The 18,734-nt window shown below is 39.8% G+C and overlaps 1 protein-coding gene across 2 annotated transcripts in view; it reads right to left on the reverse strand.

The window, feature by feature from the left end:
* Positions 1 to 18,734, reverse strand: part of LOC132824351 (inactive serine protease PAMR1-like) — a 166,893-nt gene that overhangs the window by 77,944 nt on the left and 70,215 nt on the right. For both annotated transcript variants that reach the window (XM_060838716.1, XM_060838715.1), the window contains exons 4-6: positions 18,213 to 18,327; positions 16,953 to 17,170; positions 7,753 to 7,860 (exon numbers count right to left, since the gene is read on the reverse strand). In XM_060838716.1, coding sequence (XP_060694699.1) covers positions 7,753 to 7,860; positions 16,953 to 17,170; positions 18,213 to 18,327 — 441 coding nt within the window. The remainder of the gene's footprint in view (positions 1 to 7,752; positions 7,861 to 16,952; positions 17,171 to 18,212; positions 18,328 to 18,734) is intronic.

Raw genomic sequence — 18,734 nt, forward strand, 5'->3', positions numbered from 1 at the left:
GTCAGCAGCAAAGAACAAATAGAAATTTTAAGGAAGTGAAAGAAACAACTCATTGAATCTCATATCTAAACTTGGGCTATCAAACTCTGTTTTCCTGATTTTGTTTTTGTTTTCCATCCTTAATATTAAGGTATTGTGTGAGTTTAAAATCACGCAACACCAGTTTATAGTCCAACAGGTTTAATTGGAACCACCTGATGAAGGAGCGGCCCTCCGAAAGCTAGTGCACTTTCAATTAAACCTGTTGGACTATAACTTGGTGTTGTGTGACTTATAACTTTGTACACCCCAGTCCAACAGCAGCATCTCCAAATCACGTTTGAGTTTGTGTGTCTGACTGTATCTGATGGGAGGAATTTAAGAAAGCATAAAGTACAATTCATTGAGTTGTAAATTAGGAATGAATATTTCTCAATTGCCATTGGTTAAAGACAATTTATTTGTAATAAAATGTTTTTGTTGCTGAGTGCAGAAACATTACAAGAGTTTATCAGATAGATAGGTTGGGAATGTTGAACAATTTGATGAAATCTGTTCACAATTGTGATACCTCCGAGCATAGTGGGACTTAATTTCCAACACTCCACTCAATGAGTCATTCTTTATTCACTCGTGGCTGGCTGGCCAGCATTTATTGTCTTCTCCTAGTTGTCTCCAACAGGGTGATATTAAACAGCTTTCTTGAACCTCTGCAGTCCAAATGCTGTAGGCAGACCCACAATGCCATTAGAGAGGGAACTCCAGGATTTTGACTGAGCAGCAGTGAAATATTCCCAAGTCAGGATGGCGAGTGGCTTAGAGGGGAACTTGCAGCTGATGTGTTCCCATACATCTGCTGCTGCCCATATTCTTCTAGATGGAAATTATCATGGGTCTGGAAGGTATTGTCTCAGGATCTTTGGTGAATTCCTGCAGTACATCTTGTGGATAGTACACAATTCTGCTGTTGTGTGTCAGTGCTGGAGGGAATGGATGTTTATGGGTGTGATGTCAATCAAGTGGGCAGCTTTGTCCCAGAGGGTGTTAAGCTTTTTAAGTGCTGTTGGACCTGTACCCATCCAGGCCAACGGAGAGTATTTTATCACATCCTAACACATGCCTTATGGATGATGTATAGTCTTTGGGGAGTCGACAGGTGCATTACTCACTGCAGTAATCCTAGCCTCTGACCTGCTCCTGTAGCCACTGGATTTATATGATGAGTTCAGTTGAGTTTCTTGTCAATGGTAATGCCCAGGAAGAATCAGTGATGATAACACCATTGAATGTCAATGGGCGGTAGTTAGATTTTCTCTTATTCGAGAGGTCATAGCCCAGCATTTGTGTTACATGAATTTAGATGACAAGCAATGCGTGTCATTGTTTTAAACTTTCTTTGTAAAAGAAACTAATTTAGAAAGCAAACAGTAAGCTTATGATGCTATGTAAAAGGCAAAATAGTGAAACTTGATTATGAGCGTGTTGAGTTTTGTTGGTGTATTTTGTTGGGTATAAATTTTTATGTTCCTTGAATGTCTGCATATCATTGACCAAAGGTCACTCACCCTCAAGGTGTGATCTTGCATTTTTTTTGTTGTTAACAATTGCTTACCGTATTATGGTTGAGATTTAAAATTGGATTAAACTTTAAACTTTATTATTATTCTGCATGGAGCTCACAATCTGAGGTTACATTTTGCATTTTGAGTTCATAATTTATTATAAGAGTTTACATTTCAGTGGTACATAAAGACATGAAAGTGAGGATCTGATTATTGAGTGTACAATTAAGTAATAAGTAGAGTTGTAGATCTGTGGGAAGTAATCAGTGATTGGATTTTATTGATGTTTGATCATACAGAACTTGGATATTACTGAAAAAATACACAATATGTCAAAGGTATTTGCCTTGCACTCTACAGAACAGAATTACTAATTCAAATTTTATGCGGCATAAGGGTTTTCAGAAGAAAAAAAAACAATCAACAGAAAGTAACACTGGGCTTCCATTTCAAGTACACAAAATGTGTTGAACTAGTATGTCTTATTTTATAGTTTCACTGTTTGTTTTCTTCTAGGAAGAGAGCAATGACTGGATGACAGTAGACTCTAATTGGTAGAGGTTTGCCTTGTAAATTACCTTGATGATTGCAAGGTAAAAGGTTCTGCAAAATCTGTCTTTATTTCAGCAATATGGAATTTATTATGTCTGTACAAAACTTCCACATAAAAGAAGAGTTACAGTGAAATGCAAATTAATTAAAGGATCATGATGTTGTGGTGTTCTGTCATTTTTATTTGGAGTCAGGAGGTTAAAGGTTTTGTTGTATGCATTCATCTTCTCAGTTTTTAATTAGAGATATAAGATATAGGTTCAAGACAAATTATATAATTTTGTTCTTTCTTTTAGAAAAAAGTTTAACTATCATTTATATGCTTATTTCAAGAAAGTAGTTGATGTAAAAGTTGAACTTCGGAATAATTTTGGTTAAGTTGCCAAATTTGGAATTACATTTCTATGGTCAGAGAGAAATTCAAATATTACGATAACATAGCATGAACCTTTAACTCTGGATACTCATAAATTATATATGCTCATATTAAATAATAATTGGTGTCAATTGGTACATTAGAAGAAAATAAGGATATTTTGTGAAATTTTGAACATTTGATACAAAATATTTTTAAAACTAAAATGTCTAAAGGTATGCCTGAAATCTGACAAAGTAGATGTTAAAAAGTTTGAAACAAGGAAAAAGGCAATCTATCAAGGGAGTTAGGTTTTGTATTTGTTTAAAACATCAAGACACATGACTGTTATCTTTATCCTAAAAAGGGGGTGATAATTCAATTACATCTGAGAACTTTTGATTAGTAAACAATCTATTATTTCAGTTGGCAGCTTCAAATGACTGTTCAGTTTTTGCAGTTTAGTTATGTATTGGGCATTATACTTGAAGTTTGTAAACTGTCAAGTACGTTTGGATGGCTGACCCATTCTGCTTGAAGTAGAGTGGATGCTTTGTGCTTTTTTTAGATAACTGCAAATGCAACCAGAGTTTCAGCAGCTTCAAGAAATCAAGAATCTGTGTGGACTTTCAATGTCATTTGTCATAGACTAAAGCCATTTTAAATAGGAATTGTCTGAATCCACTTAGGCTATTTGTTAGCAAAGTGCTAAAGTACTGCAGATTTGCTGTAAATATGCTCAATGTTGAGTATTAGGCATTTCAAAACCACTACACCTAGGCACAAGAAATAAGGAATTATATTAAGATTAATTGAATTGATTTTCTAAAGCAGATAGAACAATACCTGTAATCTAAAGGGATTCTCAGAGAACACTCAAACACTATCTCAGTGATTTCTAAGAATATCTTAATTTTGAAGCAACAATATAATTTAACTTGCTAAATTAGGCTTCATTTTTCACATCAAAATGACCCCAAATTCTGATAACACCATTCTTGTCTGACCAGTTTCCTTTAATATTTTAATTTATTTTTCTTTAAAAAGAATAAATTAAGTATTAAAGAAAAATAAATTAAAATATTAAAGGAAACTGGTCAGACAAGAATGGTATTTTCTGAATTTGGGGTCATTTTGATGTGAAAAATGAAGCCTAATTTAGCAAGTTAAATTATATTGTTGTATCAAAATTAAGATACAGACAAAATAGACAAAATGTGTTAATGCCTGGAATTTCTGTTTCAAAAATATAATAAGAATATTTTATTGAACTGCAAAATTTCTCCAGTGCTGATTAATGCCAAGGAGAGATAGAGAGACCACAATGGGGACTGGGTAGTGGGGATAGTGTGGAGTGAGAGTTAGAGAGGCCAGAAAGGGATAGGGGCAAACAGGAAGGCCACTCAGAATATGTGGGGAGGCAGAGGGGGCTGTGGGACAACAGGTGCACCACCAGTGAAGCGTGGGAGATACGTACGGTCACAATAAGACAAGGAAGACTGAGATACTGTGAAGAGGACTATGTGACAGAAGTAAGAAAGAGAGGCTGCAAGGGGCTGATGGAGACAGGGAAGCTGCAAAGGAGGGGATGAGAGACACACGGAGGTTGCAAGGGCATGGCACAGATAGGGAAGGCTGCAAGGGCAGGGAGAAAAAAGATACAAACGTGAAGAATGGAGGGAAGGTCACAAAGAAGAGTATTAAGTTATAAAAGAAAGCATATAAAGAAGGACAAAGTCAGTGGGATAAAAACTGGGATAAATTCAAAATTCAGCCGAAGAAGACTAAGAAGATAATAAAAGCAGAAATAAAAACTATGATGGCAAACTAGTGAGAAATATAAAAACTGACGATCAGAAAGACAACTTCTTTAAATATATAAAAAAGAAGAGAGAGGTCAAAGTGAACATAGGCCCCTTAAAAATGAATTTGGGGAGAGGGTTTTGGGAACAAGAAAATGACAGAGAAGTTAAACGGATAATTTGCATGAATTTTTTTATAGTGAAAGATACTTCGAACATCCCATTAATTCCACATCCGGTATTCTGTAGAATTAAGTACCATCACCATCTCGAAAGAATTAATATTAGACAAATTAAAAGGGCTAAAGGTAGGTAAGTTCCCTGGCTCTAATGGCATGCATGATGGGATCCTGAAGGGGTAACTACATACACAGTAGATGCATCAGTTGTAATTTTCCAAAAATCCTTGAATTCTGGAGAAGTACCAAAGAACTGGAAAACTGCTCATGTGACAAGTCTACTCAAAAAGGGAGGGAGGCTAAAAGTGGGTAACTATAAGCCGATTAGCCTCTTATCATGCTAGTAATGTCTTGGAATTAATTATTAAGGATGTAATAGTTGCATATTTGGAAAATCATAATTTAATCAAATAGAGTCAGTATGGCTTTATGAAAAGGAAATCATTTCTGACTAATTTAACTGAGTTTTACAAGGAAGTTTCAACCAGAGTAGATAGAAGGGAACCAGTAGATGTGTTGTATTTGAAGTATCGGAAGGTACTCAATTAGACATCTCACAAAAAGTTATGTCATTAGATAAGAGCCCACAGTGTTGGGCGAATGACATCGGCATGCTTACAGAATTGAGTAATGGATACCGAGAGGAGATAAGGAGTTCTTTTTCGGATTGGCAACCCATATCCAGTGGAGTGAGACAGGAACAGGACTGGGACCATAACTGTTCACATGCATATTAATGATTTCAGAGGAAGGGAGTGAATGTTCTGCAGCCAAATTTGTATTTGACACAAAAGTAGACAAAAAGGCGGGTTGCAAGAGAGATATTGATAGGTTAGGTCAATAGAAAGTTGGCAAATGAAATCTAGTGCGGCAAAAGAAGTTGTTCATTTTGGAAAGGTGAAGAAGGAAAAACAGAAACTCAGAAAGCACACAGGTGCAGCTGGTAATCAGGAAGGCTAATGGAATGTTATCCCTTATTTCAAGGAGGTTTGAGTATAAGAGTAGGGGAGTCTTACAGCAACTGTACAAGGTGCTGGTAAGACCACATCTGAAGTACTGTGAGAAGTTTGTTTCTCTTATTTAAGGAAAGATATCATTGGTGGCAATTCAGAGAAGGTTCACTGAGATGATACGTAGACTGGAGGGATTGTCTTATAAGCAAAGGCTAAACAGGCTAGGACGTTACTCACTAGAACTTAGCAGAATGAGAAGTAATCTCATTAAAACATAGAGGATTCTTGAGGGATTTAACAGAGTAAATGCTGAGAGGATGTTTCCCCTTATGGGAGAGTTTAAGACCAGAGTTCATAGTCTCAGAATAAAAGGACACCAATTGAAAACTTGAGATGAGGAGAAATTTCTTCTGAGTGGTGAGAATCTTTGGAACTCCTTGCTACAGTGAGCTATGGGGGCAGAGTCCTTGTATATAATTAAGGCGTAGATAGATAGATTTTTGATCAGCAGGGGAATCAAGGGTTATAGGGAAAGGGCAGGGAGTGAACTTGAGGGATGTTGGATCAGCCATAAAGCTACTGAATGGAAGGAGCCAAACAGGCTACTGCTGTTCTATTTCTTATGGTCTAAGAGGGAACAGTTTTGAATCTATTAACAAAGGAACACTCACCTAAGTATGAGCAAGGAAATCAGTGAAGTAATGAATTATTTGCAGATGACTATTGCATCTCTAGCTGAAGTGAGAAAAATGTAGTAAAAGCTGCTCTAATAAAATAATAGTTGTTACATTTAAGTATGAGATTGAGAGCCGAGATGCAGTAAAAAGTATAATAACTGCCTGTTTAAAATATTCTGGTTTTGAGCATATACAATTGAAACACATTAACTGGGATCTCCCAGTCTGAGGAAGCTGTGTTTACTTTCATAGTTTTTTTGTATGTAGAAGGGCCAGTCATTATGAAAGAAATCTTTGGATGGTAACTTATCCCTGTGTCTTCTGGAATTTAAATATGTGGTGTCTTGGAAATTTGTGTTTTAGTGGACTTTAAATTTAATATAGTCTATGATTATATATAGGATATACTAACTAATGTTTCTCATTCAGTTTCATTGTGAGCCCAAATACTTTCTACATCAACATAAATACAGAAGATAATTTTAGTATGTAACTACAACACTGAACAAAAGGGTCACTGAAAATCAAAATTTAGCCCACATAGATCTAAAAGTTACTCTGAAGAATCACAGATTTTCTACAGTGTGGAAACAGGCCATCTAGTCCAACAAGCCCTCACCAACCCTCTGCAGAGCATCTGATTCAGACCCACCCTTTCTCTGTAAGACTACATTTCCCCCAGCTAACATATCTATCCTATACATCCCTGAACACTGCAGGTAATTTAGCATGGCCAATTCACCTAACCTGTGCATCTTTGGACTGTGAGAGGAAACCAGAGCATTCAGCAGAAACTCATGCAGGCACTGGAAGAATGTGTAAACTCCACACAGACAGTTGCGCGAGTGTGGGATTGAACCCAGGCCCTGGGTCTGTGAGGCAGTAGTGCTAACCAATGAGTCACCACGCCACCCTTTTTAAAAACCAAAGTTGGTAATCCAGTGCTACAGAACAGAAAATTTCATTCTTCCCTGTGCTCGAGGTAACTGCATAACATGCTGCGGAATTGGCTTTGAACCACTTTTTAGATTTTCAGTTGAGAAATGGAGTGCTATTGAAGACCTTAAACTTCATCTGGAAGACTAGTTGAGTGGTCATCACTTTTTAAAATATTTATAAGCTTTGTTAAATCAACAAAACTGGGAATAGTCCCTTCAGTTCTATTTACTATGGAACTAGTAGCATGGAAATGGCTTCAATTTGGCTGTCTTGGGTATTGTGATATCTAATCATGTTTCATAATATATTCACTACATTTTTGTAGGCTAGATTGAAATCATAAGTTCTTGGTCTTCGCATATATCCACTCCATTTGAATTTAATTTGCTAGTTAGTCATTGTTCTTTGAAGTGTGAGGCAATAGATGGGAGACCAGTTAGAATCATTCTTGTATGAATTCTAGATAATGATTAAAATTTAATTATTAAATTGTCAGAATTGAATATTCAGGAAACACCTTAATTGATATGAGTCTCTGTAGGATTGGGAGTTTTTCATGATTTATACTCCTGAAATGGTACTGGGGATGGCAGGGATTACACATTTTCTTTCAGACTTTTGCAGATGAATTCACAAGGCTCAAGCCACAGTCCAAAGAAAAGCTCTCAAAAAAAAATTACTTTGTTTCCTGCTCTGGTCAACAAATACCCACACACTAAACATTTGTGTGTGTTGTACCAATATTAATACTCACTGTTTTCACACCATTTGCCTGTATACCCAGCTAGACAGGCACACTTATAGTAAGCTGGTCCGAGCTGGAGACACAGTCCATCATGTAAGCAAGGAGATGAGGAGCACACTAAAAAACAAGAGAATGACAGGTGTATGTTTCAGTTTCCATTGCGTTCAGCTCTGTGGCTCAGATACTCTAGATAGGTCAATGCTTTATTGCAATTGTGTTTGACTGTATGATGTCTACTTAGCTTTTAGTGGTTTAAAAAAAGATTACCCACTTTCATAATATAACATAACATAATATTGCCCATCCCAATGCTTGTCATGGCTCACATAGTGACAAAGCCCTCATTCAAGATTCAGATTCATTATAGACCAGGCCAGACCCTCTCAAAATATTTTGAAAAAGTAGCCCAGACCCAAACTTTGCTAGTTGCTTTAAGCAGGTGTAAAGCGGATATTCCAGGAGAGATGCAGTTGGTCAAACCACTTAGCTTTAAACAAAACAGAATTTATTTACAAGATTACCGAATGAAACACAAACAAAAGAGAACAGAATACTGAATAACAACACCAACTTAATGATGCTGTTCCCAATACTTGCAACAATCTGCATAAACACACCTTGACACAAAATTAAACATCAAACACAGGGTTCTTACAGGAGAGATGTCAGAGAGAGAATCAGCAAGGACCTGCTTTTTTCAATACTGCTGCTAATACTGGGGCGGCACGGTGACTTAGTGGTTAGCACTGCTGCCTCACAGCACCAGGGTCCCAGGTTCAATTCCAGCCTTGGGTGACTCTCTGTGTGGAGTTTGCACATTCTCCCCGTGTCTGCGTGGGTTTCCTCCGGGTGCTCCGGTTTCCTCCCACAGTCACAAAGATGTGCAGGTCAGGTGAACTGGCCATGCTAAATTGCCCATAGTGTTAGGTGCACTAGCCAGAGGGAAATGGGTCTGGGTGGGTTACTCTTCGGAGGGTCAGTGTGGACTTGTGGGGCCAAAGGTCCTGCTTCCATACTGTAGGGAATTGAATCTAATCTAAAAACCAAACCAAACCACAGAAAAGCTGAGTTGGGAGAACTGGTCACTCCCCTTTCATTGTACGAGTTTTTTTTTCAAAGACTTGAAAGCCGGTTGCCTGAGGCAGAAATGGCCCACAATAACCTTGTTGTTCATTCTCAAATTTTCAATCTCAAACCTCTCTTGGCCAGTCTCTCACTTCCACCTCTCTTAAATCCGGGCTCATCAAATGCTTTGCTGATCATATATTAACTTGTAGCAAGTCCCACTCATCAATCACAGAATGTTCACTGATTTACAGTGATCCCCAATCTGCTGTCACCTCAACTTTAAAATTTTTATCCTTCTATTCAAATACTTCCATGGCCTCACTAATCTCCATCTCTGAAATTCTACAGGAACTTGCTGTTTGTCCAATTCTGGCCTCTTGGCTCTACCCTTCTTCCTTCATTCCAGCAATGCCAACCAAGCAAATCAGCTGTATTGGTCCACTGGAATTACCTTCTTTAAGTATGAGGAGACTGGTTCATTATCTCTATAATCTAGAAGAAATGAAATACACAGAATTTTCAACAGAGATCAACAGAGTAGATGTAAGAAGAATATTTCCTGGTTGAGGTCACAGGTCGTAACTTGCCCCTCCCTGGTAAGGAGTCAGCAATGGACAGAATGGTGAGAAATTATGGGAAATGATCAGATTTTCAACATTGAGATTTTCCCAAATTTCCTTTCAAGCCTTAAATGGCACCTTCAGAATCTTGCCATTGAGTGGTGTCTACCGTACTTTCACATATTGGCATCTCATTAAGACTCAACTCACCTTCTTTAAATGTCACTTCCAATTCACATGCTTCTGCAGAGAGTTTGCAATGTTCATGAAACTGGTGCCATATTTAAATTCCAGCCCCAGCTATTTTGGCACTGAAAGCCAGGAACTGCCCTTCATTTTATTGTTTGGCAATATTACTCCAACAGAAATGGCCCACAAAGGCAAGTTGCTTCCTCGGTTTGTCAACTGGGACCTGAAGGTACTGGTGGACAGGCTGGTAGAGAGAATGGCAGTGTTTTATCCTGCTGACCAACAAAGAAAGCCAGACCCAGTCAGCCCAGGCCAAGATGGTCGTTCGGATCAGTGCCAGGAGAAACACAATACAATGAAGTGCAGTAAAAACATTAATAATCATCTGCAGTCCATAAGTATTATTGCCACCATCTTCTCTCTACTTCCTCACATTTATAGGGTCACCACTCCCATAAGTCTGCTGCTGCACACCTTCTCACAATGGCTATAAACTATAACTTATGCACGTCCACTGTTACCCACTTCATCCCATTAAACTATTAACCTTTCCTGCCTGCTATGCCTCCTACTCATTCACTAGGCACATCTCACCACCTTTTTTGCTCCTTCATCAATATTAACTGCTCTTCCATCCACTTCTATCATATTCAGTTCCACCCTTAATCTCATTGCAGGAATAATGAGCCCAGACCCCACGTTGATGCTTCCCACCACCTTGACTAATTTACCTGTAATCCCTGAACTGGTTGTATGATATGCAGGACTCACCATGGCCATACCAGTGGAGTGCAATCAGAAGAGTTCCTTGAATGACTCTGTCGGTACCTCCTGATCATAGTCTTTTTGACCCAAATAAAACAACACACAAATAACATAGGCCATAGGGTGTTACATTAACATAACATGCCGCCATCATGGTACAGCAACACGCCACCCTCAACAGCTGTTTAGTATCATGGATTGTGAAAATCTATATGCCTCTTCCTCTGTGCTAAAAACAATACATAACATGGAGTTTGGCAGCTTTCAAATAAGTGCAAAGAGTGAATAAGAGCTAAGAAAGTAGGTTAAGAGCCATATAATGTGCAAATGCATGAGTTGCATTCACCCAGCGTACAAAGCAACCCTGACTAACCTCAAGCCTTTTAGTGCACATGCAGTAGGGGGATTGTAAGTGTGGCAGCAACAGTGAGGAAATTTCCAGCCAACCACAATCCCTAGAAGGGCCGCATTGCACATAAAGATAGCGGAGTGGATGTTTTGTGGTCTGAGATGTGAAACGAGTAGGTTCTGCATCTTGTGGAGGCCCTGGAATCTTGGAACATCACTTCCACTTTGGCAACTAGGGTAAATCGTTCCACACTGTGAATTGTTGCTTGTGCCTCACAGCCATTAGTTGAATTTACTTGCAATGTTCTTGATATGGTCGAGGATTCTTATGACAGGAGTTTTAGTCAAAGCAGACAGAGTCTAATTTAGATAGTCTTACGTCTGTGGTCAGCAACGGTTTGGAAAAAATTCTGACGGATAGGATTTATGACTATTTGGCAAAGCATAGTGTGATTAAAGGCAGTCAGCATGGCTTTGTGAGGGGCAGGTCATGCCTCACAAATTTTATCGGGTTCTTTGTGGAGGTGTCAAGACAGGTCAACGAAGGTCGAGTGGTGGATGTGATGTATATGGATCTCAGCAAGGCATTTGATAAGGTTCCCCATGGTAGGCTCATTCATGAAGTCAGAAAGTATGGGATACAGGGAGATTTGGCTATCTGGATCCAAAATTAGCTGGCCGACAGAAGGCAGAGAGTGGTTATAGATGGAAAGTATTCTGCCTGGAGAACCCCCACTTTTGAGTGGGGTCCTGCAGGGCTCTGTCCTTGGGCCTCTGCGCTTTGTAGTTTTTATAAATGACTTGGATGAGGAGGTTGAAGGGTGGGTCAACAAATTTGCAGATGACACAAAGGTTGGAGGTGTCATTGATAGTATAGAGGGCTACCACAGGCTGCAGCGTGACATAGACAGAATGCAGAGCTGGGTTGAGAAAGATGGCATTCAACCTGGATAAATGCGAAGTGATGCATTTTGGAAGGTTGAACTCGAATGCTGAATATAGGATTAAAGACAGGATTCTTGGCAGTGTGGAGGAACAAAGGGATCTGGGTGTACAAGTACACAGTTCCCTCAAAGTTGCCATCCAAGTGGAGAGGGTTGTTAACAAAGCATGTGGTGTTTTGGCTTTCATTAACAGGGGGATCGAGTTTAAGAGCTGCGAGGTTTTGCTCCAGCTCTACAGGTCCCTGGCAAGACCACACTTGGAATTCTGTGTCTAGTTCTGGTCGCCCTACTATAGGAAAGACACAGAGGCTTTGGAGAGGGTGCAAAGAAGGTTTACCAGGATGCTGCCTGGACTAGAAGGCTTGCCTTATGAAGAAAGGTTGAATAAGCTCGGACTTTTCTCTCTGGAGAGGAGGAGGAAGAGAGGAGACCTGATCAAGGTATACAATATAATGAGTGGAATAGATAGAGTCATTAGCCAGAGACTTTTCCCCAGGGCAGGATTGACTAGTACAAGGAGTCATAGTTTGAAGATATTGGGAGGAAGGTATAAAGGAGACATCAGACATAGGTTCTTTATGCAGAGAGATGTGAACGCATGGAATGTGCTACCAGCTGTGCTTGTGGAAGCAGAGTCATTGGGGACATTTAAGCAACTGATGGACAGGTACATGAATAGCAGTGAGTTGAGGGGTATGTAGGTTAAGTTAATATATTTTAGATGAGGATTAAACCTCGGCACAACATCGTGGGCCAAAGGGCACCTGTTCTGTGCTGTACTTTTCTATGTTCTATAAATGCGAGGTTTTGCATTTTGATAAGATAACCCAGGGCAGGCCTTGGTAGGGCCCTGGGAGTGTTGTTGAACAGAGAGACCTAGACGTGCAGGTATGTAGTTCCTCGAAAGTACTATCACAGGAAGACAGGGTGGTGAAAAAGGCTTTTGGCATGCTTGCCTTGATCGGTCAGAGCACATGTGTTGGGACGTCATGTTACAGCTGTACAAGTCATTGGTAAGACCACATTTAGAGTACTGTCTACAATTCTGGCCATTTTGCTGGGGCAGCATGGTGGCTCAGTGATTAGCACTGCTGCCTCACAACAGCAGGGACCTAGGTTTGATCCCAGCCTCGGGCGACTGCCTGTGTGGAATTTGGACATTCTCCACATGTCTGCATGGGTTTCCTCCGAGTGCTCCGGTTTCCTCCCACAATCCAGAAGATGTGCAGGTTAGGTAAATTGGCCATGCTAAAAACAAAATTGCCCATTCCTTTAGGTGCATTAGTCAGTGGTAAATATGGGGAATGGGTCTGGGTGGGTTACTCTTCGGAGGGTCGGTGTGCACGTGTTGAGCCGAAGGGCCTGTTTCTATACTGTAGGGAATCTAATCTAAAAAACTTAACATTTTTAAACTGGAGAGGGTGCAGAAAATATTTATAAGGAAGTTATTGAGACTAGAAGTTTTTGGTTAGAAAGAGAGGCTAGGACTTTGTTTCTCTGGAGTGTTGGAGCTTGACGGGTGACCTTTATAGAGGTTTATAAAATCATGAGGGGCACAGATAAGGTGATTGGCAAAATCTTTTCTCCAGGGTAGGAGAGCCCAAAACTAGACAGCATAGGTTTAAGGTGAGAAGAGAAAGATACAAAAGGGACCTGAGAGGCAATTTTTTTCATACAGTGCATATATGGAACAAGCTGGCAGAACATAGAACATATAGAACGTAGAGGATACAATTACAACATTTAAGATACATTTGGACAGGTCCATGAATAGGAAAGGATTAGAGGAATATAGGTCAAATGCAGGCAAATGGGACTAGTTCAGTTGAGGAAATCTGGTCAGCATGGACTGAAAGAGCTGTTTCTGTGCTGTATGAGTCTATGAAAGCAGAAGGTCAGTCAATGTATAAGGTACACATATTTTGTGATCTCAGATGTGTTTTGCCTGTATTCTGTGGGTACGTGGTTAATGCTATTACCGTTTGAAGGGCCCTACATCACACTGAAGTGGACCCCTCTTCATTACAGGATGAAATACTGACTTTGTCCACTCTGGGGGGTAGTGTCAGCTATTTTAATTTCCATTGCAGACTGTCAACGACCACCCTCCCGCAGTATCCCTTTTCCTTCCATTCTCTATCATATCCCTTCCTTCATAATCAGTATTCCCTCTGCATCTCAGCATGCCAGCTCTAATCTCACAGTTGGAGCCCCCGGCTTCTCTACTGCACAAATGCTCACAGATAACTCTATGTGACTTTTAGTGGACCAACCTCCAGGCCCATTCCCCAGTGAACTTTGAGAGACAGCACTAACTGATGAATGAATAAACTCCTGACTGATTCTATGCAGCTCCATAAATTACATAACCCAACTCCACAGACTGAATGTGCTGGACCTTGGATTGACTGTGGCCCATTCCCCAGACTGTAGAGATATACGGCCCCCATAACCTTGAACACCCTAAATAACTGACTGTCTCCAAGTCCTTGGACGATATCAAACAATATCTTCAATTTACTATTCTAAGAAGCCCTGACTGAAGGCGCCAACTTTGACATAACTAAGGATTAATTCCCCTTCGACTTTGAGACATGGCCATTTGATTGAAGCACATGCAGTTAATTTGCCTTGTACACTCCTTAACATGGTGCTAATATAACACTGATGCAACACAGTGCTGTAGAACTACACAGCCACACCTTGACTGACTGATCACAAACACGATAAGCTGCCTGATTTTGAGATTGTGCTGCAAGGCAAGGCAGAATTACTGTTAGAATCCAAGGTGATGCAAAGTGAGTGAGTGCTTAGAGAGTAAGCATTGAGCCCTGACACGCACACTGGTCCAATTCATGAGTTGGGTATTTGACCCTACATGCAATGTATTCTGTCAACTTCATTGCAATTAAGTGTGCAGAATTGGAGTGCACAACTGTTTTCAAAATAGATCAGAGGTGTGCCATGGTGATATGATGAAACTGGTACCTGTCGAATGCTGACCTCCATGGATGGGGAGTTGTGGGCAGGTGGTGCCTATGGAGGATGTCCTGAGATATTGTTGATGACTGGGTAAGATGGAGGCCCTGGAGAGCAAGTATGAACTGGAAATGCCAGATATCCACGCTGGCTTTCATATTGATGTTTAATTTCTCTCCAGCACATGGGTGAACAGGAAAACACACATCGATGAGATTATGTTCTAATGGCCTACAAATGCACATGAATAGACCTCACTGGTGAGATCCTCAACTTGCTATTCAAAACATTGTTACAGAGCTGGACTTCTTTTCTTGACATAAAATATCCCACTTCTGGTGATCTCGCCATATTTTTTCCCAACTGATTCATCATTACCTGCATTGTTCAGGGCCTGGGAACATTCTGCTCAAGGCTTGTGTTGCTTAATAGTTAGAAGAAAGTATTTTGATTAAAGTATTTAAGATATAAAAAGCTGCAAATTGTTTTCAAGAAGAGCCATATTGTACTTGAAACATTAATTCTTTCTTTCACTTCAGATATTATGACTTTATATTTTTTTGTTTGTGTTACAGAGAAGTTATTTCTTCTGCTTGCCCAGAATAGGAGGGTTAAGTCTAAAAATGGGAGCCAAGTCGATTCGAAGCAAAATTAAGTAAAGCATCTACAGATAGTGTAATGGTAGAAGTCTAAAACTCTCTTTAACAAGTGGCAATGAATGCTAAATTAATTGTAAATTTTCAATCTGAGATTGTTAGTTTTATGTTACTTATGGATTTTTTGGAGTATTGGGGAAAAACCTGTATGTGGTATTAGCCTACAGGTGGCAAAAAAGGCTTGAGGGAAATAATGTCCTATTGCTGTTCAAATGCTTCTAAAGGTTCATGGCTGTATGTTCCACTCTTATTTTTGATGCGTACTCAGGTTTGCTGTGATGAAAAATGCTGCAGTATTGCCAGCCAGCTATAAGTGGTGCTGTTGAGCCATGATCCCTCAATCTATTTACCAACTGAGGAAAGCTTCATCACAGCTTCAGACATTTCATCTCAATCAACTCAGCTGTCTTGGGTGAGGTGCTTTAACTTCTGCTCCCTAGAAATGGGGAACATGCAACAACTAATGACTGTGAGCCACACAAGACTTAACTCATATTCACAGGCCTTCATATTAACACGAGGCCATGGATTATCGGTGAATTTATCAGCAGAGGGCAGCATCACCAGTACTTTTCTGCTGACTATAGCAAAAATAACCGAGAATTGATTAGAAGACAGTGATGGAAATGTAGCAATAGTGGAAAGTACAGCTAGAGACCCATGATCCATGGAAGGGGAGCACTGCATGTGAACAAAGGTTTCACTGAGACTGAGATGAACACTGGGGCTATGGAGCTGGGCTAAAGGATTCCAGAACTGCTCAGGTTGGGTGGTGATGGTTGAAATGGTGGTGAGGGGTCTTCTCCATTCGAGCTAATTCAGAAGGAGATCTAGATACAAGGAAACCTTGACTAGTTACAATACCCGCAGTTGACAACAGGACTTCCCTGATGTTCAACTAATTTGTATGTCACCATCAGTTCACTACTTTGGTGTGATGATTAGGCAATCACCTGCCACTTCTGGTATCTTTATGAATGGCCTGATTTGGATAAGCAGGTATAAACAGAAGATTCAAGTGAGTATGTGGGATTTCAAAGCTTTCACCCTTCTGTTTCTGTATGGGCTGGTGTGAAGTAAAAGACTGGACTTAAAATCAAAACCATTGCTTTGGTCCTGTTCCTAAGAGTTGTTTTTTTTTCATCCATTCATGGGATGACATGGTCACTAGCTAGGGCTACATTTTATTCCATTCTTCACCGCACAGGAAGAAGGCCTAACTGCCACATGAATTTCTTTGAGTATCAAAAAGGATTTTGGCATCTGCACATGTTCTCATGGTATCCTCCTGCCTGCAAGATGAACCCTAAAATCAACACAGGGTCTGAGAGGGGCTAGAAGCAGCAGTGGGAAGCTTCAGCTGCAGTGGTTATAATCTGGCTACAGTAAACTGACCTAGAAAGAAAGATGATGACAAGGGAGAGAAGAAAGCTAATGAGTAGGCTGGGACAGGTGAGGACAAAAGGAGCAAGTGTATAGGAGAGGGTCAAGAAGAAAAGAAAAAAAGTAAAGGCAAGTGAAGAAGAAAGTGAAATGAATAAAAAGGGTAAAGTGAAAGAAACGGGCACGAGAGAAAGAAAGTAAGTTGCAAATTGGAAGAAGTAAGAATGCGTGAATCAGAATGATTCTGGGTGAACAAATAACATAGCAAGACACAAAAGTGAGGCAATACTTGATCTGAAATCTGAAAGTCTACATACCATCAACTTCCTCAAATGTAGCAAAAAATCCATCAAAGCTTTTATACCCATCAGATACAAATAAAATATGTAACGAGCTCCCAGTAGTCCTGATTGGGGGAGGCCTTTCATTTCCACAGAATTTTCCAACAACCCTGGAGTCAATGTTATCGCCATCACGGATTTCCACATAATCATATTGGCACATGTAATCGAACTCCAGACTCAGCATGGAGAATCTGTAACAGAGCAAGCTCACACTCTGAGCAACAACTTTCTGTGACAGACAGATACACGAGCAGTATTTCCAATGATAAAGGGACAAGCTCCTTATGTACTACTTTGACTTCAGCAGCAGGCCCACTGATTTCATTCCTAAGTTGTCAGCAGGCTCTTCAATGCCACTTCCCATATAAAAGTAGGGCTGTTTGTATGCATGTACTGAACTCAGTTTATAAACCAGTGAAGAGTTTAGTGATGAAGTGCTGCAATACTGTCAGTCACTCTATCAGTCACTCTCCATTTGTTCATCAAGTCCACTAACACAGCAAAAGAAACTTGCATTTATTTGGCATCTTCAAATTGGTAAAGCATCACAAAGTGCTTTGGAGAACATTGTCAAACAAAATTTGGCATATTAGGAGAGGAGACCAAAATCTTGGTAAAAGAGCTTTGATAGTGTCTTAAAAGAGTGGAGGGGAGGGGGGGATATAGAAACAGATAGTGAAGTAGGGAATTCCAGAGTTTCGGGTCAAAGCAGCTGTAGACAGTTTCCAATGTTGGGAGCAATTTAAAGCATGAATGCACAAGAGGTCAGAATTAAAAAATAGTAAGTAGCCCCGAGAGGAGGTTACTGAGATAGAGAGGCAAGACCATAGAGTGATTTTAAAGCAAGGTTAAGAATTATAATTTGAATATTAAATGTTCAGATTTTAAAACCCTGTGAGCAACTTCCAAAGCTTTGAATTAATTGGAAACTGGCAGCATTTGTTTCAAACAGAAGGTGGCACTCATTGTTCATTCATTAAATAGGTGCCTTGTAGTTCTAAATAGCTATATAGATCAGAATATTTTATACCTGATATGATCAATTCATGTACCACAAGCTGTGCTTTTGATCCAGGATACTGATATATCAGAATTTAACGATGTTATCTCAGCCAAAGACCTCTCACAGTTTCAAACAAATCAACGTTTCTGCCTCAAAGCTAAACCACGATAATGTCAAATATAACAGAAAAAAAATCTACAACTACACTTAACAAGCCAAACTACACTTACCGTAATTCAATAGCAAAACTGGAATTCACTGACACTGTCCATTCACAATGAGAGTTGCTGGGATATCCTTCCAGAACAATCTGCCCTCTTGAAGCATTTATAACAGCCCCACATTCTGGAAATGAAAAGAACATTGTTACAATCCCTGTAGAGACTGATAACCTTTCAAAAGAGATGTGATTTTCCTAATGACTAATGGAAAGAATCACGAGACAAGTTTTCCTATTTTAAGACTTTAGGGTTAAGGTTAGGGTTAACCCTATCATATGTCATACCACAAATAATACTTCAGCCAAGAATCTCACAAAACAAAAGGAATCACAATCACGTACAATATAAACTACTCCGCAATCTCACTGACACACAATTCCTAAACTCTCCTACTTATTTCACCAATACATTTTCAGACAGGTTGAAGCTTAAGAGGGTAGGTACATTTAGGCAGGATACTGTCTGCATGTCCAGACCCTCTCACTACGAATATCCTCAGGATTCTCCACCCAAACCAGCAGGCTCTATGAC

The sequence above is a fragment of the Hemiscyllium ocellatum genome, chromosome 18 (assembly GCF_020745735.1).
Source record: "Hemiscyllium ocellatum isolate sHemOce1 chromosome 18, sHemOce1.pat.X.cur, whole genome shotgun sequence".
NCBI lineage: Eukaryota > Metazoa > Chordata > Chondrichthyes > Orectolobiformes > Hemiscylliidae > Hemiscyllium > Hemiscyllium ocellatum.